The sequence below is a fragment of the Podarcis bocagei genome (genome assembly GCF_964188305.1).
Source record: "Podarcis bocagei genome assembly, chromosome: 1".
Lineage (NCBI taxonomy): Eukaryota > Metazoa > Chordata > Lepidosauria > Squamata > Lacertidae > Podarcis > Podarcis bocagei.
This window is the reverse complement of record NC_138125.1, coordinates 18,495,948-18,518,310: the sequence shown is the minus strand read 5'-3', so window position 1 is coordinate 18,518,310 and position 22,363 is coordinate 18,495,948. Positions and strand designations below refer to the sequence as shown.

The window sequence follows — 22,363 nt, the reverse complement described above, 5'->3', positions numbered from 1 at the left end:
GAATAAACACTCTCAGCTTGGTAGTCTCACTAGAAAGCCCAGTGATGGCACAGGCAGTCTGCTGAGCAAAATGAATGTTGCCCTTTTGCCAGTCATTTCCCCAATTTTTAGGGTTCCTGCGAGGAAGAATGCATTCCAAACCACCTATTATTTACATAAGCAGAAGGGTTTAACAATATCTTCTACCTGGTAAGGCTTGTGAGGAAGAAAGACATGCATGCTTATTAATTCACCTTTCCAGTGAATTTAGTAGAAAACTTGGGTGAGTAGCAGAACACATTAAAATACATCCAGGAAGCACACAATTCAAATGGGATCAAAACAGACAAAAACACAGTCAGCTGAAAATACATTTGCACACATTATGCAGCCCATCTCAGAGACCAGCCATTGCTTAATGAAACGCTTGATTCATTTACCAAATCACTTCTGGTTATTTAATATGCCGTGCAAAATCTTCAAAAACATCCGTTGGAACTCCTAATAAAATTTATATGCACTGTTAGTCTCCCTGCTTATGGAAACCTTGCTGCTGTGTTCATGTATTGTAATAATCTAATGGAAGGGAAAGTTTTAACAGAAGGTTATTTTGGTGTTTTGCCCTTTGACAGGTCAACGCTGTTAGGCAAAGTTCTCCGGATCAATGTGGACAACAACGACCATGGGCCTCTTTACAGAATCCCTCCGGACAATCCTTTCATTAACGAGCCAAAAGCCCGGCCAGAAGTCTATGCTTATGGGGCAAGGAATATGTGGCGCTGCTCTTTCGACAGAGGTGACCCCTACACAAAGGAAGGGAAAGGCCGACTTTTCTGTGGCGATGTGGGGCAGAATAAATTCGAAGAAATCGACATAGTAGAGAAAGGGAAAAATTACGGCTGGAGAGCAAGAGAAGGGTTTAGCTGCTACGACAAAAAACTTTGCACCAATTCCTCATTAGGTGATTATGGCTTCTGAGTTAATTGAATTGGACAGTGAATTGCTTTGGTGATTTTGGAAATTTGGATTACCCATTTGGAAGCACGCAGTTTGGGCTCATGATGCATCAGGCTTCATGCAGCTAGATCACTATATATATATATATATATATGCACACACACACACACACACATATATATATATGGATGAAGGGATGCTCTTGGGACATCAAGAGGATGGAGATGTCACAAACCGTTTACATTCCCGCTATAAAGCGGTACCAATTTATCTTTCACTTAAGAGTGCTTTCGAACTGCTAGGTGGGCAGGAGCTGGGACCGAACGACGGGAGCTCACCCCGCCGCGGGGATTCGAACCGCCGACCATACGATCGGCAAGTCCTAGGCGCTGAGGATTTACCCACAGCGCCACCCACGTCTCAATTAATAGCCATAGACCTGGGTAAAGAGGAATGTTTTTGCCTGCCACTTAAAGGCATGTAATGATGGTGCCAAGACAGTCTCATGGGGAGAGCAGTTCACAATCAGGGAGCCACCACAGGAAAAGCCCGTTCGCTTGTTGCTACTCTTCAAACCTCTCTGGGATGGGAAACATAGGGAAGGAAACATAGAGAAGCATCGTTCTACCCATCGTTCTACCTGGACACTGAAGTCCAGCGCCGAGGGTCTTCTGGCGGTTCCCTCACTGCGAGAAGCCAAGTTACAGGCAACCAGGCAGAGGGCCTTCTCGGTAGTGGAGTCCTCCCTGTGAAATGCTCTCCCACCAGATGTCAAAGAGAACAACAACTACCAGACTTTTAGAAGACATCTGAAGGCAGCCCTGTTTAGGGAAGCTTTTAATATTTGATGTATTACGGTATTTTAATAATTTGTTGGAAGCCACCCAGAGTGGCTGGGGAAGCCCAGCCAGATGGGTGGGGTATAAGTAATAAATTATTATTATTATTATTATTATTATTATTATTATTATTATTATTAAGCATCAGATGACAAGCACAGGGACCAGGTCAGTTCTTATGGGAAGAGGCGGATCTTAAGGAATTGAGGCGTTGAGCTGTTTAAGGTTTTATAGATCAAAACCAGCATTTAGAATTGGGCCTGGAAACTAACCGGCAGCCAGTGCAGTTGTGCCAGGTTTGGTGTTAATATGCTCAAACCGTCTTGTTCTGGTGAGCAATCTGGCCACTGGTAGGCTCTGTTCAGGCTTGAAGAGTCACAAGCCGCAGACCTAGCTTCAGACTTTCCAGTCACAATTTCAGGCCAGGAGGATAGGAACTGAATTGCAGAATGTGCTGAAGCAGACTTGCTGCTCTTCAGATTATACAGCGAGTGAGAAGTGGAAAAGGAATCTGAGCTGCTGTTCCGTTGCTGCTGTTCCGCTTCTTAGCCAGCTATGTTGCTAATGATGCCCTGGTGTGCCAGATTTTCAGAGTGGTTGCATTATGGACTCGACAAATATGTGGAAAAGACAAATTTAGCTCTGCTGTCCAGACTATTACTTAATGAAAATCCCACAGAGGCACATATTACCGGCTTCCATGTTCTGTTTTTCCCCTAGGAAATGTATTTATTATTTTTTTACCATAAGGGATAAATATGCGGGAGTCCCAAGCCTAAACCTATGTATTTGGAAGTAAGCCTCGTTGATTTCACTGGAAATTGATTCCAGAATGCTTAGAATCACAGTCTACTTAGAATAATAAAAACCTAGTTTCTAAACTCTTAATCCCATGCACAGATTAGTCATTCTGTTTGTTGATTTTAAAAAGCTACCTTGTCCTTTATAAAATTCCGTCACTGCTGCTTAGAAGACAAGCCAGCTTCTTAAACTTTGAGCCAGGTCAGTAGAGAAGGGTTGTGAAATCTAGACTTCAGATCAGTCGGCCAGCATGCAAGTCTAGGCTTCAGACTAGAGTGTCATCTGAACTAAATTGGCTAACTAGATCTGCACAAAAGGGATGAATGTCAGCATGGGTCTGTATCCTAATGACTGACGCTCATAAGCAGTATTGCAGTTTTCTTCTCCTTTTAATTCTCACCAGATTGAAATAATAAATCAGATGGTGCTATAAGTGAAGAAGCCATTATGAGCTCAGACATCATGTGCATTTAGGCTGGTATTCTTTCATCAGGTTATGCTCCCATTCTTGTTGGAAGAAGCAGAATGATCCAACATGGTGTCCTTCCGCTGTGAAAAATTGTTTGTAGATGCTGCTGTGACTTATTTATAGAAGCCAAGAGGTCTGGGGCAGACTTCACATTTGTGTGTGTATCAGTTTATAATATAGGGAACTCCCGGTTAGGATAAGGTTACCAGACGTCCCCGTTTCCCGGGGGCAGTCCCTGGATTTACAAATCAGTCCCCATACAAAATCCATTGAAGTTGAAAAGTGTCCCCGGATTCATTGAAAAAAATATCTGGTAATCTTAGGAGTGTCTGAACGCCACGTGATTGTGCACATGCACATGGTGCTGAATCTGGAAGTAGATAAAGACATCATGGAAAGTGGCGGGCTTACACATGCTCTGCCGATGCGTGGGGGGAAGGGGTCTGGAACAGAAGTCCCACACAAAACGCTGATTGGCTCTACAGTGGTACCTCAGGTTAAGAACTTCTGGAGGTCCGTTCTTAACCTGGAACTGTTCTTAACCTGAAGCACCACTTTAGCTAATGGGGCCTCCTGCTGCCGCTGCGCCATCGCCACACGATTTCTGTTCTCATCCTGAAGCAAAGTTCTTAACCCGAGCTACTATTTCTGGGTTAGCAGAGTCTGTAACCTGAAGCGTCTGTAAGCCGAGGTACCACTGTAGTTCGTAAATGTTGCTATGATGTATTATACATTCGTAAAGGTTGCAGCAGAGCCTCAAAACCAGCTGCCACGCACTGCCTTAGAAATGTTTGTGGCTTGTGCAAGGTTTGGGAGAGCCAGTGTGGTGTAGTGGTTAAGAGCGGTAGTCACGTAATCTGGGTAACCGGGTTCGCGTCTCCGCTCCTCCACATGCAGCTGCTGGGTGACCTTGGGCCAGTCACACTTCTTTGAAGTCTCTCAGCCCCACTCACCTCACAGAGTGTTTGTTGTGGGGGAGGAAGGGAAAGGAGAATGTTAGCCGCTTTGAGACTCCTGAAGGGGAGTGAAAGGCGGGATATCAAATCCAAACTCTTCTTCTTCTTCTTCTTCTTCTTGTGTAGCTCAGTGGCAAAGCACATGCACAAGATCCCAGGTTCAGTCCCCTAGTGTCTCAAGTTAAGGCTGGGACTTTTCTCTGCTTCCAGTCTGTGTAGTCTATATTGAACTAGATGGACTTACTCTGATCCAGAATATGGCAGGTTCCTATGTTCCTGCTCATGCTAGGAACATCCAGAGCTACAATAAGCAGACAATGCAATATTACTTAGGGGAACTTTTAAGTGCTAAAATAAACTGGATTTTGAGTTAAACCATGTTGTATTTGGGGAATAAAACCCTGATATTTCTGCTGGTAGAGGAGCCCTGTAAATGCTGCAGTCTTTGGAAGAAGGTTCTGTAAAATATACCTTCTTGTTTCTACTCAGTGTTCGAAACTCCCATTGTTCTAGGCTCATTTTGCGACAGGGAATTTCATTATCGCGAGCCGTTTCTGAGCTCTGGGAGCAGTACTGCGCCTAAGGTTTCATATTTAAAACTGCAGATTGGAAGGAAAGGAGGACCTTTTTCTGCTTCCCCACTTCCAGCTACTTTCTGAAGACTGGAGAAGAGACCCTCTTAAGAATATTAGGGGGGGGGGTGGACAGGGGAAGGACTAGTCCATGTGAAAAATGAACATAATATTTTAGCTGCAGTTCCTTCATTTTCAGCTTTGTATTCTTGTTATATTAAAAAAGTGAGCCTAGATATTCCATTGTTGTGCCCATAACCTAAGTTTAAGGTGCCGTTTAGCTCCTAGCTTTCACATCTCAGTTTCTAACACTGTTTCTACTCTATGGGGGTTTAAAACAAAGCAAGCTATAGACTAAAAAACAGAATTCAGTGTAACGCTTTCCAGCCTTCAGTGAACCGTGATATATGAATGATTATACAATGGCTGATTTGCATCCTCCAGGCATGATAATTCTCTTTTCCCCACTCTGCAGATGATGTTCTCCCCATATATGCTTATCCACACAAAATGGGGAAGTCGGTGACAGGAGGCTATGTCTATCGGGGTTGTGAGTCTCCAAACTTGAATGGGGTGTACCTATTTGGAGATTTTATGAGCGGGTAAGTGACAGAGCGGCCATTAGGTGAGCAACAAACAACTCCAGCTGGAATCAGGGATGAGAGGATTTGTTAATTTCATATCTCCCAGTTTCCTCATTTTACCCCCATCTTAAATTCAGTTCTCTACATTTTGCAGCAATTTTATTTTACTTATATTTTTTAAAGAACATCCTCATGAAAATCCATCCGCGTTTAATGTGAAATTCTCCTAATAAGCACATTTTAATGCACACTTTCCCTTAATATGTGCAATTTTTTTGTAAACATTGTTGGCTGGAGAAATGCGTTTGGAAATTCAGATCAGCATGAACTTTGAAGGATAACTCTGTTTTTGCTTTACATTATTGTTTCAGAAAGCGCCAGTTATATATATCTTGTGGCTTTAAATGCATACTGAATGAAATTCCTCCTCTCAGAATTTTCAAGTATGAGATGCAAAAACCTATCGCGCTGTAAACACTGAACAATCTGCCAATGATTGCTTAGCATTCAGCCACTAATACGTTATCATAACTGACTCGTGTATCCCATATAAAGCCTATGTCTTTATATTCGTACGAATGTTCAGGTCTATGAAGGTAACAGTAGGATGAGGGGTTCATGTTGCTGTTCCATGTGTAAACATGCTTTGCATGCAGTCAGATTTATATTTAACTTAAGTCCAGAGGAATCTGAATATTTTGCCCTGCCATAAACATTTTCAAAAAATTGTCTTTAGTTAAATTAGTGTTTGACAGATTGATATATTCTCAGTGCTTAATACTTTGCTTCCAATTACAGGTGGCCTTTCTAGCCTTCGTGGTTTTAAAGCTCACGAGTGTCCTAACTTTAATAGACCAGTTATATGCCAATGTTTAACTGGAGTTAGCAATATATCTTCCATGGGTTTCATGTGCAAGTTCCCATGGCTTATGTGCTCCAAGGAATCCCACCTTTGCCTCTTAAAAAAAAAAAGGTATCTAGTCCTCATGCTTAAGATGGCAATAGGGTTTAGGTACTGGAAATAAGAAGACAATTTAAAAGGTAAAAAAACCCGTTATGTTCTTATCCTTGTAGAACAAAGACTGACCTTCAGCTATAGCTTGACACCTACCCTGTTCAATATGCAAATGATGTTCATCAGTCGCGGTCAGAGCTGCAAATTAATCTGGCTCAGGAGGGCACTTCAGCTGTGCCAAAAATGCAGGCAGTCCTTATGTGCATCTTCAGTTCCCATTTGCTGTTGAAGGCACCCAGTGTTCTGGAGAGAGGGAGGAAACACATTTAATCATCTTGATTGGAGCAGGCGTAAACAAAGTTCTCTCTCAAATTGTTTTATGCAGGTTAATAAGCACCTGCCCCACCCCGGCTGCCTCATTTGCTTTTTGTCTTACAGGCGCCTCATGTCCTTGAGAGAGAATCGAGCAACTGGGGATTGGCAGTACAATGAAATATGCATGGGAACAGGTCAAACCTGCATGTTTCCTGGACTTATCAATAACTACTATCAGTATATCATCTCTTTTGCTGAAGACGAGGCCGGTAAGCACTAAATTGCTAAACAACATGTGTGGCTAACCCTCTCAGAGAGCCAGTGCGGTGTAGTGGTTAAGAGCGGTAGTCTCGTAATCTGGTGAACCGGGTTCGCATCTCCGCTCCTCCACCTGCAGCTGCTGGGTGACCTTGGGCCAGTCACACTTCTCTGAAGTCTCTCAGCCCCACTCACCTCACAGAGTGTTTGTTGTGGGGGAGGAAGGGAAAGGAGAATGTTAGCCGCTTTGAGACTCCTTTGGGTAGTGATAAAGCGGGATATCGCATCCAAACTCTTCTTCGTCTTCTCTTTGGACAAACGTAATTCTTCATTCCTTGGTTGCCAGATTCTTTGTTCCAAAGCCTTCTTCCTCAGCCCACCTTAGGTCCGCTGCAACTGTGTGCCATTGATCCGTCAAGCTTTTATTCTTTCCACTCCATCGCCTTTCTCCTGTAAGACGTATTCACTGCTAAGACAGTTTGGCAACACACCATTATGATTTGGGCAGGGACCACAGTTGAGTTGCAGAGCACATGCTTTGCCCAGGTACAGTCCTTGTCATTCTCCAGGCAAGGCTTGGAAAGGCTCCTTCTCATACCCCTGGAGAGCTTCTGCCATGTCAGGTGCCTATGTTTCTCCTCCATCCTCTTCATTTGGATGGTGTTTTCTTCTACAGTTCTTTTTGCAGGTTTTCCACCCACCCTGGGATGACATATTTTTTTCCATTGGAGCAGTGACAGTGAAGTGGTAATGGCAGCAGAGGTTTCTCTACCCCGCAACAGGATTGCTTGTATCTCTGGATCCCTCCCTCTGCCTCCCTTTCTGCAGTTGGAGGGGAAGAACTTCCCTGTCCTTTGGCCCCTGGGATGCCCTAAGTCATGAAAGTTCCATTTCAGCTCATCCTAGCTAGCCCCTGTTTCTATTCTCCATGAATCTATCTAATTATTGTGGGTTTTCTTTTTCATTTCTTTTTTTTAAAAAGTCTATCAGCACATCTTGCAATAATGAATTCCATAAATTACTTGTGCATTTCATGAAGAAGCGTGATCCCAAATCAACCCTCAATCAGTTTCATTGGTTAAGGCTAACTCTTGAAAAAGATAAGCTTTCAGTTGTCGAAATTGGAAACTAATGATAATAGCCACCGTCGGAGTTTCTATATGACAAATGAAACCGAGGGTGCTCAGTTATGTGGATGATTCCTTGGTCCGTGGATTTGGAGGCTTCAGGGACGAGAGGAAGGACCTTTGAGATAGTGACGCTCCCTTGGGCAGTTCTGTTGATTAGATCTACAGCATGATTCGCTCAAGACGGGTTTATAAGAGAAAATTCATTTTACAATCCATAGCACATGCAGGCAAAAGCGTCAGCCCATCAGTGTTGAGCATTGTTGCTAAGCAGCAGCATCCACAATTTTGCAGTTTACGAGTTTTGGCTCCCAGCAACTGTAAACCGAAGTTTCTTGACGTCTGCAATTGTGACTCTTTGCCAAGATCCCTGAGCTATACTGAGGGCTGGTGGTGGTTCTGGGCACTCAAATAGATGGCACTTGCTGCAAACAGATGATGGAGAACAACTAGATGGACCATTCGTTTTTAAAAACGGGATAGCACTGAAATAGCCATTAAATGGATGTTGTTTTAAGGAATGAGAGTCTCAAGGTAGAGAGTTGGAGCTTAGGAGCTGTATGAGGTGTGCAGTACAACAATAGACATGAAACCACCCGTTTGGTATCAGGTTGGAAGCAAAACAACGGGACGCAGGTGGCTTGCCAATCAGAAGGTCGACGGTTCGAATCCCCGTGACGGGGTGAGATCCCGTTGCTCGGACCCAGCTCCTGCCAACCTAGCAGTTCGAAAGCACACCAAAGTGCAAGTAGATAAATAGGTACTGCTCCGGTGGGAAGGTAAACGGCGTTTCCATGCGCTGCTCTGGTTCGCCAGAAGTGGCTTAGTCGTGCTGGCCACATGACCCGGAAGCTGTACGCCGGCTCCCTCAGCCAATAAAGCAAGATGAGCGCCGCAACCCCAGAGTCGTCAACAACTGGACCTAATGGTCAGGGGTCCCTTTACCTTTACCTATGCCTGGAAGCAAAACAAGGCTATCTGAAAATAAGGTAGTAGTTTCAACATACATGAAGGGGAACTCTCTTGCTATGCTGAACTGAACTGGTTAAAAAAAATCCAGTAAAGTGGAGCAGGGGGGCGGGTCTCACACTTCCCTCCCTTGGGAGTGAATTCCACAGATACGAGGCCACCACTGAAAAGGTCTCTAGTTCCCAGATCATGACACAAGTCTTCATTTACTTAAATCAAATTGACAATCTGGAGAATGCATAAGAAATCCCCATGCATTGGTTTTGGAGTTTGCTGCTGACAAACTTCATTGTGCTACTTAGCTTTGTGATAGTAAACTGCTCGGTGGAGCACCCAGGATACATGTGAAAGATTCATGCCGCCTTCTTTTGTTTTTTTTCTTTTCATGAAGGAGAACTTTATTTTATGTCAACCGGAGTCCCGAGTGCCACCGCTCCCAATGGTGTAGTTTACAAAATGGTTGACACATCACGGTAAGACACATTGCGTTTTGGCTCCAAAATGTTTATTCTCTGATATGAAAGAAAAAACTCAAGTCTTAGGGCTTCATTTTTTGTTCTGTAGTCTTTATTTTTCTCACAACCATTAACATTTCACTGGGGGATAAGGGGGAGGAGGGCTAGGCTTCATTATAATAATCTCTTTTTTGTTTCCTATTTTTATCAGGAGAGCACCGCCTGGGAAATGCCGCGTTGAGCCTCTACCAGTGAAAGTGAAAGGCAAGCTCACAAAGTTTGTTCCAAAGGAAAGTGAGTGCCGCATATATTTTATTTATGAATATTTACATTGGGGATTTTTGAGGGGCAAAGTTCTGGTTCGCACAAGAATTTTTAATGAACGCTTCTGGTTTCAAGGGGGGGCTGATGGAGGCTACAAGCCAGGAAACTGGATGCAGAGTTTAGAACATAAAACAAAAATAAATTCTATTTCATTCAAGCTTGTAGTTTCAAGTAGGAAGCGAGCATGGCTGCATGCAAGAAAACTGACCATTCAAATGGCAAGTTGAGCTCCATTCTCACAAATAAAAATGGCTGCCTTGGCCCTCTTTGCTGGTGTTTGAATTTTGTTTGCTCATTCTGCATTTGTAGTGCAAACAAAACAATGAATGTCCTTTCAAAACTTCCTAGGGTGCGTTGCCGACGTTTTCATTTACTGCAAGCCTTCCAAGGTCAAAATCTCTTTCATTTGCAAAAAGTGATGCCTTTGCACTAAAATGTTTTATTTATATTTATTTATATTCATAATATAATTACAATAAAATTACCACTGAAAAATTTGCAACCATAATTTAAAACATACAGGAAGTTTTACTCTGAAGCTTCTTGTGAAGTGCTAGTCTCAACAAGGCAAAAGGCAATTTATAGAAGAATTGCACAGACATTCTCATTTTGTGGATAAAATACTCATCCATGTTATGACCAGTAAAAAGTTCTTCAGTCTACATATTCTGTAGTACGAAGCAGAAGTGGGTCTTTTCTCTTAGAGGAAACATCACTCTAATAGTTGTGAAAGTCATGTAAAAAATATGCTGCTCGAATCAAGGAGATTCCCATAGGCTCTTTGCAACTGTGGCATGAACACTGAACACCCTTTGAAGACTGTTTCTTTAGATCTTGAGGCTGATGAATGGGGGAAAAATAGCAGGGAGAAAACAGCTCAGTAGCTTTTGGAACCTGTAATGGTAAAAGGAAATAGGTCTTCTTCCTGCTGCCTTTCTCATTAAGAACTGAAAAGGAAAAGGTTCGACGTCGTCCCCTTGCGCAGAATGTGTCATGGGTTGCCCTTAGCAACTCTTCTCCCTTTATTCACATTCCAATTACGGAAGAGAATAGGCTCTGAATGCTCGATATTTTCAGCCACCAATGGATGAGCATATCTGGCATATTAGGCAAGCTGGCTCTCCCACAGGCTGTAACGAGCCAATCTGAAGAAGTAATGAAGGGTACAGCAAAAAGGAAAGGAACAATGCGTTTGAGATGCTTTCTGAAGAGCGGGTAGATGGCAGGCGGTGTACTGAACTGGTTCACGGTGAAATCTTGAGAGAGAAATATCCCAGCCCGCAGAAACATGTGCCTGCATTTCCGCTTGCGGTGTTGGCGCAGTAATGCCATTGGCGCATCCTCCAAGCTAGCCATGTGGGTTTTCCTGTGGCAAGCGTGGCAGTTCGGTAAAGGGGAGCAGTTGCAGCCTAGCAAATACGATCCTGTTAGAAGCTGGCTCCAGGCTCCATAGAATCATAGAACTGGTTGGGCCCCTGCCCCTGTGCCATTGCAGGCCACCCCAGCTCTCCTGCAGTGTTGTTCCACGCCTTTATCCAATAAGAACCCAATTTCTGTGAATGGGTGTAGGGCTTTAAAGGTCAGTGCCAACACTTGGAATTGTGCTCGAAAATGTACTGGGAGCCAGTGAAGATCCTTTAGGACTGGTGTTATACAGTGGTACCTCGGGTTACAGACGCTTCAGGTTACAGACGCTTCAGGTTACAGACTCCACTAACCCAGAAATAGTACCTCAGGTTAAGAACTTTGCTTCAGGATGAGAACAGAAATCGTGCTCCAGCGGCTCAGCAGCAGCAGGAGGCCCCATTAGCTAAAGTGGTGCTTTGGGTTAAGAACAGTTTCAGGTTAAGAATGAACCTCTGGAACGAATTAAGTTCTTAACCCGAGGTACCACTGTCTTGTCCTGGCGGCCCCCAATACATAAAATACCACGGTACAAACTAACCCATGTAAAATCGGGATGAACGCTCAATATTCAGAAGATCTGAATCTCCTGGGTCCTGAATATTCCAGGCAATTCCTGGCTTGTTCCTAACAGTGATGCAGAGGATGCTTTCTGGACCCAGGGTCTTCAGGGGTCTGTTTAAAATGCTGACCCATATCTCTGTTTTTGCACTCTAGAGCTTATAATTAAAAAGCCAACGCAGCGCCCTAAGCTAAGAGCCACGACTAGAGCTCCAACCAGGAGCAGAGCAACTGCAGCACCTCCTCGAGCGACAACTCCAGATTGGCTGGAGCAACTCCTGACCCTCATGAGAAACCAGAACAGAGTGCAGATGACGACGGCAGCACCGAGAACAAGAGCCCCAAAGCCCAGGAAGGGAGGAAGGGCTGGTGGAAGAAGAGGCCAGAGGAGGAGGAAGAAGCCCACCAGTGCTCCCCTGGAGCCACGGAATGGTGCAGTCCGGATAATGGACGGCAACGCGAAGGGGAAAGATCGGGGAAGGGTTGAGATTTTTATCAATGGAGAATGGGGCACCGTGTGCGACGACTTGTGGAACTCGAAGGCAGCCGCGGTCGTGTGCCGCCAGTTGGGCTTTGCCTTTGTGATCAGGGCAACTAAGAAAGCGGCATTCGGGGAGGGGCACTCGCTTCCCATTCTCCTTGATGACGTCCAGTGCACAGGGCGTGAGAAGACTCTCCTGGAATGCTCCCACGCAAACATTGGGAGGCACAATTGCTCCCACAAAGAAGACGCGGGAGTCATATGTAGTCACGAAGACGTTTTCGAGACTGAACAGTAGGGAGAGTGGAATCACAGGATGGTACCAAGTCTTGTTGTGTCAAATAAACAAGCAAACCCACACCATTAATGAGTAATTAACACACCTTGGTTTAGAAATCCTAATGGCTAGATCCAGACTTACGGCCCCATCCACACTAGATATTTAAATCAGTGTCGTAGCACTTTGAACCATCGAGGCTTCCTGCATAGATTCGTGGGGACTGAGTGCTGCTAGAAGACCTCTGTTCCTTACAGAGAGCTGCATTTCCCAGAATTCTCTGGGAACAGGGATTGCTCATTAAAACCACTCTGGAAAATATAGCTCTGCAAGATGAAAAGGGTTTTCCTCAATTGCTCTCGGCACCCTTAACTCAGATGGCTCTCTGCCCCCCCCCCCAAAAAAAGCTCAACAATTTTGGCTGCTTCTCCCTAACAAAAATTTGACACCATATCCCTATCTCTTTCAGACTAGTGTTTATCATGGGGTGGGTGTTTCTAAGGCATGCAAGCTTTTCCCTGCACTATGTCATTGGCCTCAAAATGCCAGTCCACCTTTCCTCTGCATTCAGTCTGGATTACCCTTTTGGTGAAAAATATGATAAATTCATATTTATGCGGGTGGCGCTGTGGGTTAAACCACAGAGCCTAGGAGTTGCCGATCAGAAGGTTGGCGGTTTGAATCCCCGCGACGGGGTGAGCTCCTGTTGCTCGGTCCCTGCTCCTGCCAACCTAGCAGTTCAAAAGCACGTCAAAGTGCAAGTTGATAAATAGGTACCGCTCCAGCGGGAAGGTAAACGGCATTTCCGTGCGCTGCTCTGGTTCGCCAGAAGCGGCTTAGTCATGCTGGCCACATGACCCAGAAGCTGTACGCCGGCTCCCTTGGACAATAAAGCGAGATGAGCGCTGCAACCCCAGAGTCGGTCACGACTGGACCTAATGGTCAGGGGCCCCTTTACCTTTACCTTTATGATAAATTCGGGGTGGGGGGTGAGACTGATGCCAGAAAACTGTTTGCACTACCTGAACAACATGTTTACAATATTAAGCCCCCATCTGGAAGCAGTTCTCTCTGACTTCACCTAACAGAGCATCATATTCCCCAGCTATCAGTTCCCATTCACTCTCCACTTACACTTCCATAGAGTAGACTCATTGAAGTCAATGAGATTTAAGTTAGGCATCACCCATTGATTTCAACCGCTTAATCATGAATAAAGTCTGGATCTAGCCAATTATGTGTATACCAGATGTACAAAAGCAGTACATCAGTCTCTAAACTGACCACATCTGTGGTCAGTGAAAGCTTGCCATTTTACAAATGGAAGTAATATATAACTAGCCAGCATTCGTTTCTGTTTTTTTTTTTTTTAAGGTTTCCATTGTAAATAAGAGAACGATTGTGTTGGAAAGCTGGATTAAAAATAAGATCACGTGGCAAACATCTCATGGTGATTTAATATTATTCTTTGATGTAAGGATTTATATTCTGTGGTCCACGTTTTACAAAGAAATAACTGAAACATCATGGAGAATATCCCACCCAAGCTCAGAAATTCTTAAGTGCTTGAAAGATGCATGACTGTTAATGTGGATCCAAGGTCTTATAACCCAAGGTAACTGATGGTAAACATTATAAACAGCAGGGTGTGGGTTAAACCACAGAGCCTTGGGCCTGTTGATCAGAAGGTCGGCGGTTCGAATCCCCACAACGGGGTGAGCTCCCATTGCTCAGTCCCTGCTCCTGCCAACCTAGCAGTTCGAAAGCACATCAAAGTGCAAGTAGATAAATAGGTAAGGTAATAAATGGGAAGGTAAAGGGCGTTTCCGTGCGCTGCTCTGGTTCAACAGAAGCAGCTTAGTCATGCTGGCCACATGACCCGGAAGCTGTACGCCGGCTCCCTCGGCCAATAAAGCAAGATGAGCGCCGCAACCCCAGAGTTGTCCATGACTGGACCTAATGATCAGGGGTCCCTTTACCTTTAGCTAATATGCAAGAAGCCATAGCATTGCTTGTGATGAACAGTTCAGTTAACACTTCACCAGCTCATGTTTCCAGGTAGCTGGTATGCAGAAAATTGTATTCCTCTGTGTTTTTGTTTTCCTCTCTCAAAATTGCAATTCAGAAAATCTGGAGATGGTCTTTTAATATTTACAATTGTCGCTTATTTTAAAAAAGGTGTGTGTCTGTTTAATTCTTATTATTGGCCTTCGAAACATTGCCTACGCAATTTAAAGATTATCTCAACAGCTATGAGAAACTTTTCATATAAATGAAAGGTGGGACTTGTCAGTGGCGGAGAAAACAATGTCCGATACACACTTACCTGAGAATAGTGCCCACTGAGGTGAGTGGGGCTTACCTCTTAAGTCGACCTGCATAGCAGGAGTTAGGGATCTTTTGGGACCACCCACCTGTCAGTCACCTGACAATGATGTGATGGGGTGATTGGCAAGTGGGTTCCACCACCCCACTGCCAAAGGTTGGCCTGTACTGGTGAGGGGAGATGGTGATCAAGCAAGATGGAGGTCCCTATTCTGCTTTCTGCAGGGACTGGCTGCACAAGCAGCTAATCTGGCTACCTGACCATCTCTCCCTCAGGTAGATCTGTTATGGGGAAAATGTGTGGTTTGGGGGAAACAGCCTCACAAGAAAAATGGGGGGGGGGCTAGCGCACCAAATTTGGCCCATGGACCAGACAGGATTGCAACAGCACGCAATGTGACGACAGTTTTAATCATGCCTACTCCAAAGTGACTGCTATTGAAGGTGCTTCCATGTAAAAGAAATGGCAATCGCAGCACCAATAGTGAGTGGGTTTTATTGCATTTGTTGAGCATGTTTGTATGTAATCATAGCCAGGGCCCCGGATTTAGGTTTGATGAGGCCCTAAGCTACTGAAGGTAATGAAGCTGTCCTTTGTCAACAACAAATGTCGCTGAATAGATGCTATATATGGTAATTTATGGACCTAATAGGTATCTAAAGCCATTTGCACATAACAAATAGGAGCCCACAAAACACTGGTGCTGTATGAAGGTTTTATTTTATTTGTTTTTTATATTTTGGAAATGTACATCCAGTTTTTCCCCCCTTTACAATTTTGGGGGCCCCTAAGAGAGTGGGGCCCTAAACTATAGCTTGTTTAGCTTATACGTAAATCCAACACTGATCATAGCCACACATATCTTATTGGCTCAGTGCTGTTTAGCAAGTTGCTTGGCAGGCTTCCAGCTGTGCTGCTCTCTTTATAACTATATATACCTGACTAATAATAATAATAATAATAATAATTTATTATTTATACCTCGCCCATCTTGCTGGGTTTCCCCAGCCACTCTGGGCGACTTCCAACAGAATATTAAAATACAATAACCTATTAAACATTAAAAGCTTCCCTAAGCAGGGCTACCTTCAGATGCCTTTAGATGTCTGACTTTGCAAGTAATGCAACACCTTGATTCATAGGTGTGTCTACTGCAGCAACTGTCGTGCCCTCACCGTGCAAGAAACCATCTGGATGTGTTCTCTTCTCCTTTCAGGTTTTGCACCCCCCCCCCCCAATTCCAGCAACCTGTTAATAAGATAAAAACCTGTTTGAGCCCATCACATTCTGGTTGTTTTAGAAGTTGGTGCTTTTTAAATTGAGTGATGTAGCAGCAGTGGCACTGTGAGGCCTGGCAGCCCCTTGGCACGGGGGAGCTGGGCTGGGACAGTAATCAAATCTGGGGCAGCCTGACTTTCCCCCTTGTAAACCTGAATCCGTGCATCCCAAACACATTCAGTCTTTCATCCAATCATTTTTATTGCGCTCTTAACTAGAAAACTAAAACACCACGAGTCGCAGGGAAGTAGATAAAGAACCCACGAGACATGACTCAGTCTGAGAAAACCGTCAGGAAATCCAGACTAAGGACTGTCAAGGCCAGTATGTTTTTAATGCATCATGCGGAAGAAGGAAACCAGGACGTCAAAACATCGAGTCAAGGCCAGGTTGGCCTGAAGCTTCACATTTCCTGGATTGCATAGACCCAGAAGTAATATGATTAAAGGTAATGATGTTTGTGCCATTTTCTGCTGTGTTGAATGTTGGAAGAAGAAGAGAAAAAGGGGGGGGGGTTATGTAAGGATCAAAATATTTTCCTTTCCTTTCCCAGGGTTGTAGAATTCCCCTCCCAATACACAGCGTCTGAAAGGATCGTTTCCCCTATGTGGCAAAATGATGGCTCCCCTTCGGCTATGATTCAGGTGGACACTTCCTTTGCAGTGCAATTCTATACATTTCTACTCAGAAGCAAGTTGCACTGCGCTCAAGAGAACTTTTTTTGTCCTGTGTCTTTAGTATTGCAATCTTAAGACTGTGCACACACATAATTGCAACAAATCCTTGTACTAATTAGTAACAGAAAGGTTCTTTTCTGAACCTTTTTCCAACTCGACAGTATTCTTTTTGAGGTGGGGGTGGACCAAAACATGACTTCCCCTTTCTGAAAGAAGCTCCGAGGCAATATGTATCTAAATGCCTCCAGATCAAAAGCCCTCCGTGAGGAAGGAGCAGCCTCTGGCTTGAGGGGGGTCATTAATTTGTCCTCAGAACCTGAACACTATTTGTTGGTTTGGAGCAATGGGACAGGGACACATTTGGAAAGACAGCCCTCCTGTACCCCATTTCTGTGTTGGAACCTGCGTTCGACCGAGCTCCTCCGGAATCACCTCCAACGTGATTAACGACCTGAGCCTCTGATAAGGTTCCAGGCACATTCCCCATTACGCGGAGTTTCAAAGCAGCATGCAGAAGGACGAGATGGTATGAGCTACATGGCTAAAGGGTTTTATTACTAAGCTACACAGACAGAAAAGAAATACGTCCTCTCTCTGTGAAAGCAGAGAGCAACTGAACACAAAGGAACAGGAAACCAGTAAACATCACATCCGTCTCCCGTGAGACTTCCAACAGTCTGGAATGTGTGGAATGCAAAACAGAGTCTTGTGACTCCAAAGCACTGCACAGTGGCAAACAGAAACTTGTTGGGAAACAGCCAGGGAGATATAGTCCATCATGGCCCAAGCCGGCTGTCGGACGTCCATCGATCTCCCGTAGACAGGCAGATCCAGCAGTTAGCGGCACGAAGCCTTAGAAATAGATTCCCACATTCCAGGCTTGTGCACACTGTTTATCAGCAGAAACACAGCAGAAAGCTTGCACCGCAGAAGAGTATAATTTACAGACTTTATTTAGCGTAGAACAGAACAAAAGAAAACATGACCGTTCTGTGTCAGCATCTCTGGCCAACTGACGAAATCGAAAGGAAACATCAAGCATAAACATCCTGTGAACAGGACATGCGCAGACTCTGTGACTCCCAAAGCCTGCTCCCTTTTAAGGTGGAACGGAAATATCCTAACAAAACTAACATCCTGCTCATACATTATGGGCTGGCTGGAAGCAGGCGAATGGTGGGAGGCATAAGCTGGTGAACTCCCAAAGGAAGATGGCTCAGAGCCCAGGGAATGGTGGTGGGACGATGATGAGTGGTCAGAGGGAGCAGACCGGGAGAAGGTGATGTCAGAATGTGAAGAGGCAACAGGGTTTAGTGAGCAGGAAGAGGCTGGGGCAGAGAGCAGCCCAGAATCGCAGGCAGAAGTGGAAGATGAGGAGGGAGGCCAAGAGGCAGAGCTGCTGAAGAAGCTAGGGAGTCTCCCCCTCCTGCTGCAGCCAGACCCCCTCTCCCCAGGTCTTCCAGAATCCAAAGAGGTATGAAGAGGGCCAAGCAGAGACAGACAAGATGACACCGTCTCAGATTGCTTGGGAAGGAACTGGAGGAGGAGCCTTAGGGGGCTGTGGGAAGACAGGGACCTTCAGCCCCCACAACTGCTTCATAGGGGCAAGTTCTATTGGGAAGAGATGATGTGCTCACTAGGCCTGGTCTCCTGGGCTGTCTTGTTTTTTTTGAAGAGAGTTAAATTCACTGAAGCTGTGCGAATTATTGCTGACTTGCTTCTGGCACCCACTCCTTAATGACCTCAATAATGTATTTTAAAGATCGGAGAAAGCATTGTCTCCCCCACTCCTATGAAATTCTACTAGCCTTTGCCTCACAGATAACCAGCAGAGTGCCTGTCAGATGTTACTGGTCAACTCCTTGTCTGCTGGCCATGGGAACTGGAGTCCAGCAACATTTGGTGATTACCAGTTTGGCTACCCCTGATTTGTGGTACCTCAGGTTACAGACGCTCCAGGTTACAGACTAACCCAGAAATAGTACCTCGGGTTAAGAACTTTGCTTCAGGATGAGAGCAGAAATCATGCGGCGGCAGCAGGAGGCCTTATTAGCTAAAGTGGTACCTCAGGTTAAGAACAGTTTCAGGTTAAGAACAGACCTCCAGAATGAATTAAGTTCTTAACCTGAGGTACCACTGTAATGAGTGTGTTCAAGGTTCATTCATTCATTCATTCATTCATTCATTTATTTAGTGAGAAGTTTCACCTCACCAAATATGTGAAAAGTATTGTTAACATCTGCCCAAACCCCACCTTCCTTCTCGCAGAATCTTTTCCTCCAGGGTTCCTTTATAAACATTTTCACTGAAACGATGAGATATTTTCATGTTGCTTTGAGGCCCTAAAAAAAATAAATCCAGACAACCACTAGATGGCAAACCAGTATTACTGTGCTAAATGTCAGCCAAGCAGTTCTGGAAACCTGTTGCTGCAAAAACTAACCAAGTTTCCTGCATAATATTAAAGGCTCAGGTCACAGGCAATACCATGCATTTAGGGTGCACAGCTTCCCCCACAGAATCCTGGGAATTGTAGTTTGTTAAGGGTGCCTGGAATTGTAGTTTTGTGAGGGATAAACTATAGTCCCTGGGATTCTTTGGGAGAAGCCATGTGTTTTAAAGGTATCGTGTAGTGAGAGGAGGCAGTAAGAGATTTTACTTTCTTGGGCTCCATGATCACTGCAGATGGTGACAGCAGTCACAAAATTAAAAGACGCCTGCTTCTTGGGAGAAATGCAATGACAAACCTAGACAGCATCTTAAAAAACATCACCTTGCCAACAAAGGTCCATATAGTTAAAGCTATGGTTTTCCCAGTAGTGATGTATGGAAGTGAAAGCTGGACCATAAAGAAGGCTGATCGCCGAAGAATTGATGCTTTTGAATTATGGTGCTGGAGGAGACTCTTGAGAGTCCCATGGACTGCAAGGTCATCAAACCTATCCATTCTGAAGGAAATCAGCCCTGAGTGCTCACTGGAAGGATAGATCCTGAAGATGAGGCTCCAATACTTTGGCCACCTCACGAGAAGAGAAGACTCCCTGGAAAAGACCCTGTTGTTGGGGAAAATTGAGGGCACAAGGAGAAGGGGAAGACAGAGGACGAGATGGTTGGACAGTGTTCTCGAAGCTTCAAACATGAGTTTGACTAAACTGTGAGAGGCAGTGGAAGACTGGAGTGCCTGGCGTGCTCTGGTCCATGGGGTCATGAAGTGTCAGACACAACTAAATGACTAAACAACAACAAAGTAGTTGTGACCTAACATTAGACTACCAAAAAAGTTTCATGTTTAAAGTTTTTCACACATTTCACATTTTGAAAGGATATGTTGCTTTTCTGAGTAGGAAGTTCTTTGGGCAAAAGTCTCTGGATCCAGCCCAGTATATTGAGTGCTTTCTCAGCTTATATCAGTATTTTTCTCCATTTCATATAATTTCTACTACTTATTGAATCTCCTTTCAGTTTCCCTTCTTTTAAATCCACCACTTCTTTCAGATCCATTTTTTAATCTTTATTCTTTTCAGCTCCACTTCCTTAGTCTCACTCTTTCCTCAACTCAAATTCCACTGCTTATTTCTTTTCAACATTTGCACATCAGTTCTTTCAAATCAACTTGCGCAATCTCTGTTTTCACTGCATTTCCGTGGCTGCCGTTCTCTTGCAAACCTAACTTTGAATCTCCAGTTCCTTTTTGTAACATTTATGCAATCGCCAAAACCAAATTACACCATCTCTTGCTCTCTGCACTTCTCTTGAAGCATTGAACCCTTTTCAAACCTTTTGAATACAATTTGTTAAAAACCTTGCAAAGTTCTTTAATTATGCTTCCACAGATTCTACATCTTTCGAACCCAGCTCTATCTTTTTTAGTCCGTTTATATCTGCCAAGCCCAAAAATCAATGTACACAGCCTCATTTAGACTTTTATTATACTAAGAATCATTTATTATACTAAGTTCATTATACAATTCAATGCAACCCATGCTGCTTCTGAACTGAATGAGTGACTCGGTTCAAATATTTGGGGTTCATCCACACTTATCGTCCTGCTGCTTCCCTCCACCCCTCAGAGTAAACACCCTTTAAAACTCCATTACAGCAAACAGCAATTCGAACCATAAAATCATACAGTTGTTAGGGACCACGAGGGTCATCTAGTCCAACCCCCTGCAGTGTAGGAATATTTTGTCCAACATGGGGCTCAAACCCACAACCCTGATATTCAGAGTCTTGTGTTCTACTGCCTGAGCTATCCCAGTTCAGCTCAGATTCCCCCCCAGATTGCCATTTGTTCCAATCTATCACTAAAGAGTGGGTTTTTCCCCTTGCAAAGGAGTGGGAGCAAGGAGGAAATTTCTTGGACCTTTGTCTAGAAAGCATGGATGAAACAGAAAACCACTCCGTTCCATGCTTTCTAAGCATGGAATGAATGAATCTTTATTTGCATCAGCCACCGGCCATAGCAGTAAAACAACAATACAATATATAAAGAATAAAGATTAAAAAGTAAATTGTATAAAATACATCTTAGTGTTTTGAATCAACAGTCAAATAGTGGATCTTATTCTAATTGCCCCGGCTGAAAACCTTGCAACCTTTGCTGTCACCTGCTCATCTTGATCTGCCAAGAGAAAGGACACAGTGGCAGTAGTTGGGCAACCCGGAATGGACAATAAAAGAGGGGCGATAACCTCATTCCTCAAGTCTTTTTAGTGCAAGCCAGAAGGGCATGAGCCACTGATTCGGTCCTGCCATCTCCCACAGGGACATAAGCGTTTTTCATGTAGGAGTTGTTGGAATCATCCCTCAAGTACAGCCAAAGACAGTATATTCAATCTTGCAAGGGTAAAAGCATGTCTATATTTTAGAATTGCAAGGAAGAAGCATGGCCGAGCCTCAGCTGTCCATCTGGGAATAGGAAGTAGTGCCAAGAGATTGCAGGAAAGTATTTTCTTGGAAGCTAAGTAGAACAAGATATGCAAAACACATTGGCATAATCACACTGGCCCACTGTATGCAGTTGTAGAAACAACTTCTCTCAGTGTTAGGGAGACTCACAGGCTGCAAGGAAAGTTTCCAGACTTTTTTTAGTGCATTGGTGGCTAGCCTGTGCTCCTCCAGATGTTGTTGTGAACTCCAACTACTATCAGCCCCGGCTGGCATGGCCAGTAGGCAGGGATGATGGGAGCCTGAAGTCCAACAAGAATCAGGAGAGCCAAAGGGTGTCCACCCCTGATTTAATGGGAAAAGACTAGTCCGGCAGTGGCTTGGTCTCACTGCTTGCTCCCTTTTCTCAGATGGGAAACAGTTGGGTATTGTAAAACCTGGTTACAGCGTCCCATTTAACAAACCAGAATCACCCAATCACGTGGATGGGGGTTGGTTAACTGATTAAATTTTGCATAGGAGAAAAAACGGAGGAAATGAAACGCTTGCGCCATCTGTGCAATGCTCCATCTGTGCAAGCATTTCAGCTTGGCACATGGAGTCCTCCTCCCTATTCTTGGGGTTCGCTCCAAGCACCTGCAGAACCAATTTGGGGGCACCCATTTCTTAAGTGCATGTCCTTGTGAGGGGCTTCTCCTGATGGAGCTTGTTAGGGGAATCCATGTTGAGAATTTCATTCCTCACGAGCTGCAGGTATGTGTGTGGGATTGTTACATGTCACATGTCTGTTTACATTCCAGCACTGATTTTGGGAGTCTTGTGAGAGGAAATTGAGATACGCTGTTTCCGCTCTGTATTGATTTGCAGTTCTCTCTCCAAGGAAGAAGGGACGTGGGTGGCGCTGTGGGTTAA

The 22,363-nt window shown here is 44.4% G+C and overlaps 2 protein-coding genes across 2 annotated transcripts in view; one reads left to right on the top strand and one right to left on the bottom strand.

Moving 5' to 3' along the window:
- HHIPL1 (HHIP like 1) overlaps positions 1–13,650 on the top strand; it is a 44,948-nt gene extending 31,298 nt beyond the window's left edge. The window contains exons 4-9 of the mRNA XM_081191931.1: positions 612–940; positions 5,049–5,175; positions 6,551–6,696; positions 9,173–9,254; positions 9,448–9,530; positions 11,682–13,650. Of these exons, the coding sequence (XP_081048057.1) occupies positions 612–940; positions 5,049–5,175; positions 6,551–6,696; positions 9,173–9,254; positions 9,448–9,530; positions 11,682–12,304 (1,390 nt within the window). The 3' untranslated portion in view covers positions 12,305–13,650. The remainder of the gene's footprint in view (positions 1–611; positions 941–5,048; positions 5,176–6,550; positions 6,697–9,172; positions 9,255–9,447; positions 9,531–11,681) is intronic.
- Positions 13,269–22,363, bottom strand: part of LOC308586418 (cholesterol 24-hydroxylase-like) — a 44,859-nt gene continuing 35,764 nt past the window's right edge. The window contains exon 16 of the transcript XR_014007851.1: positions 13,269–14,239. The gene's annotated coding sequence lies outside the window, so the exon portion shown is untranslated. The remainder of the gene's footprint in view (positions 14,240–22,363) is intronic.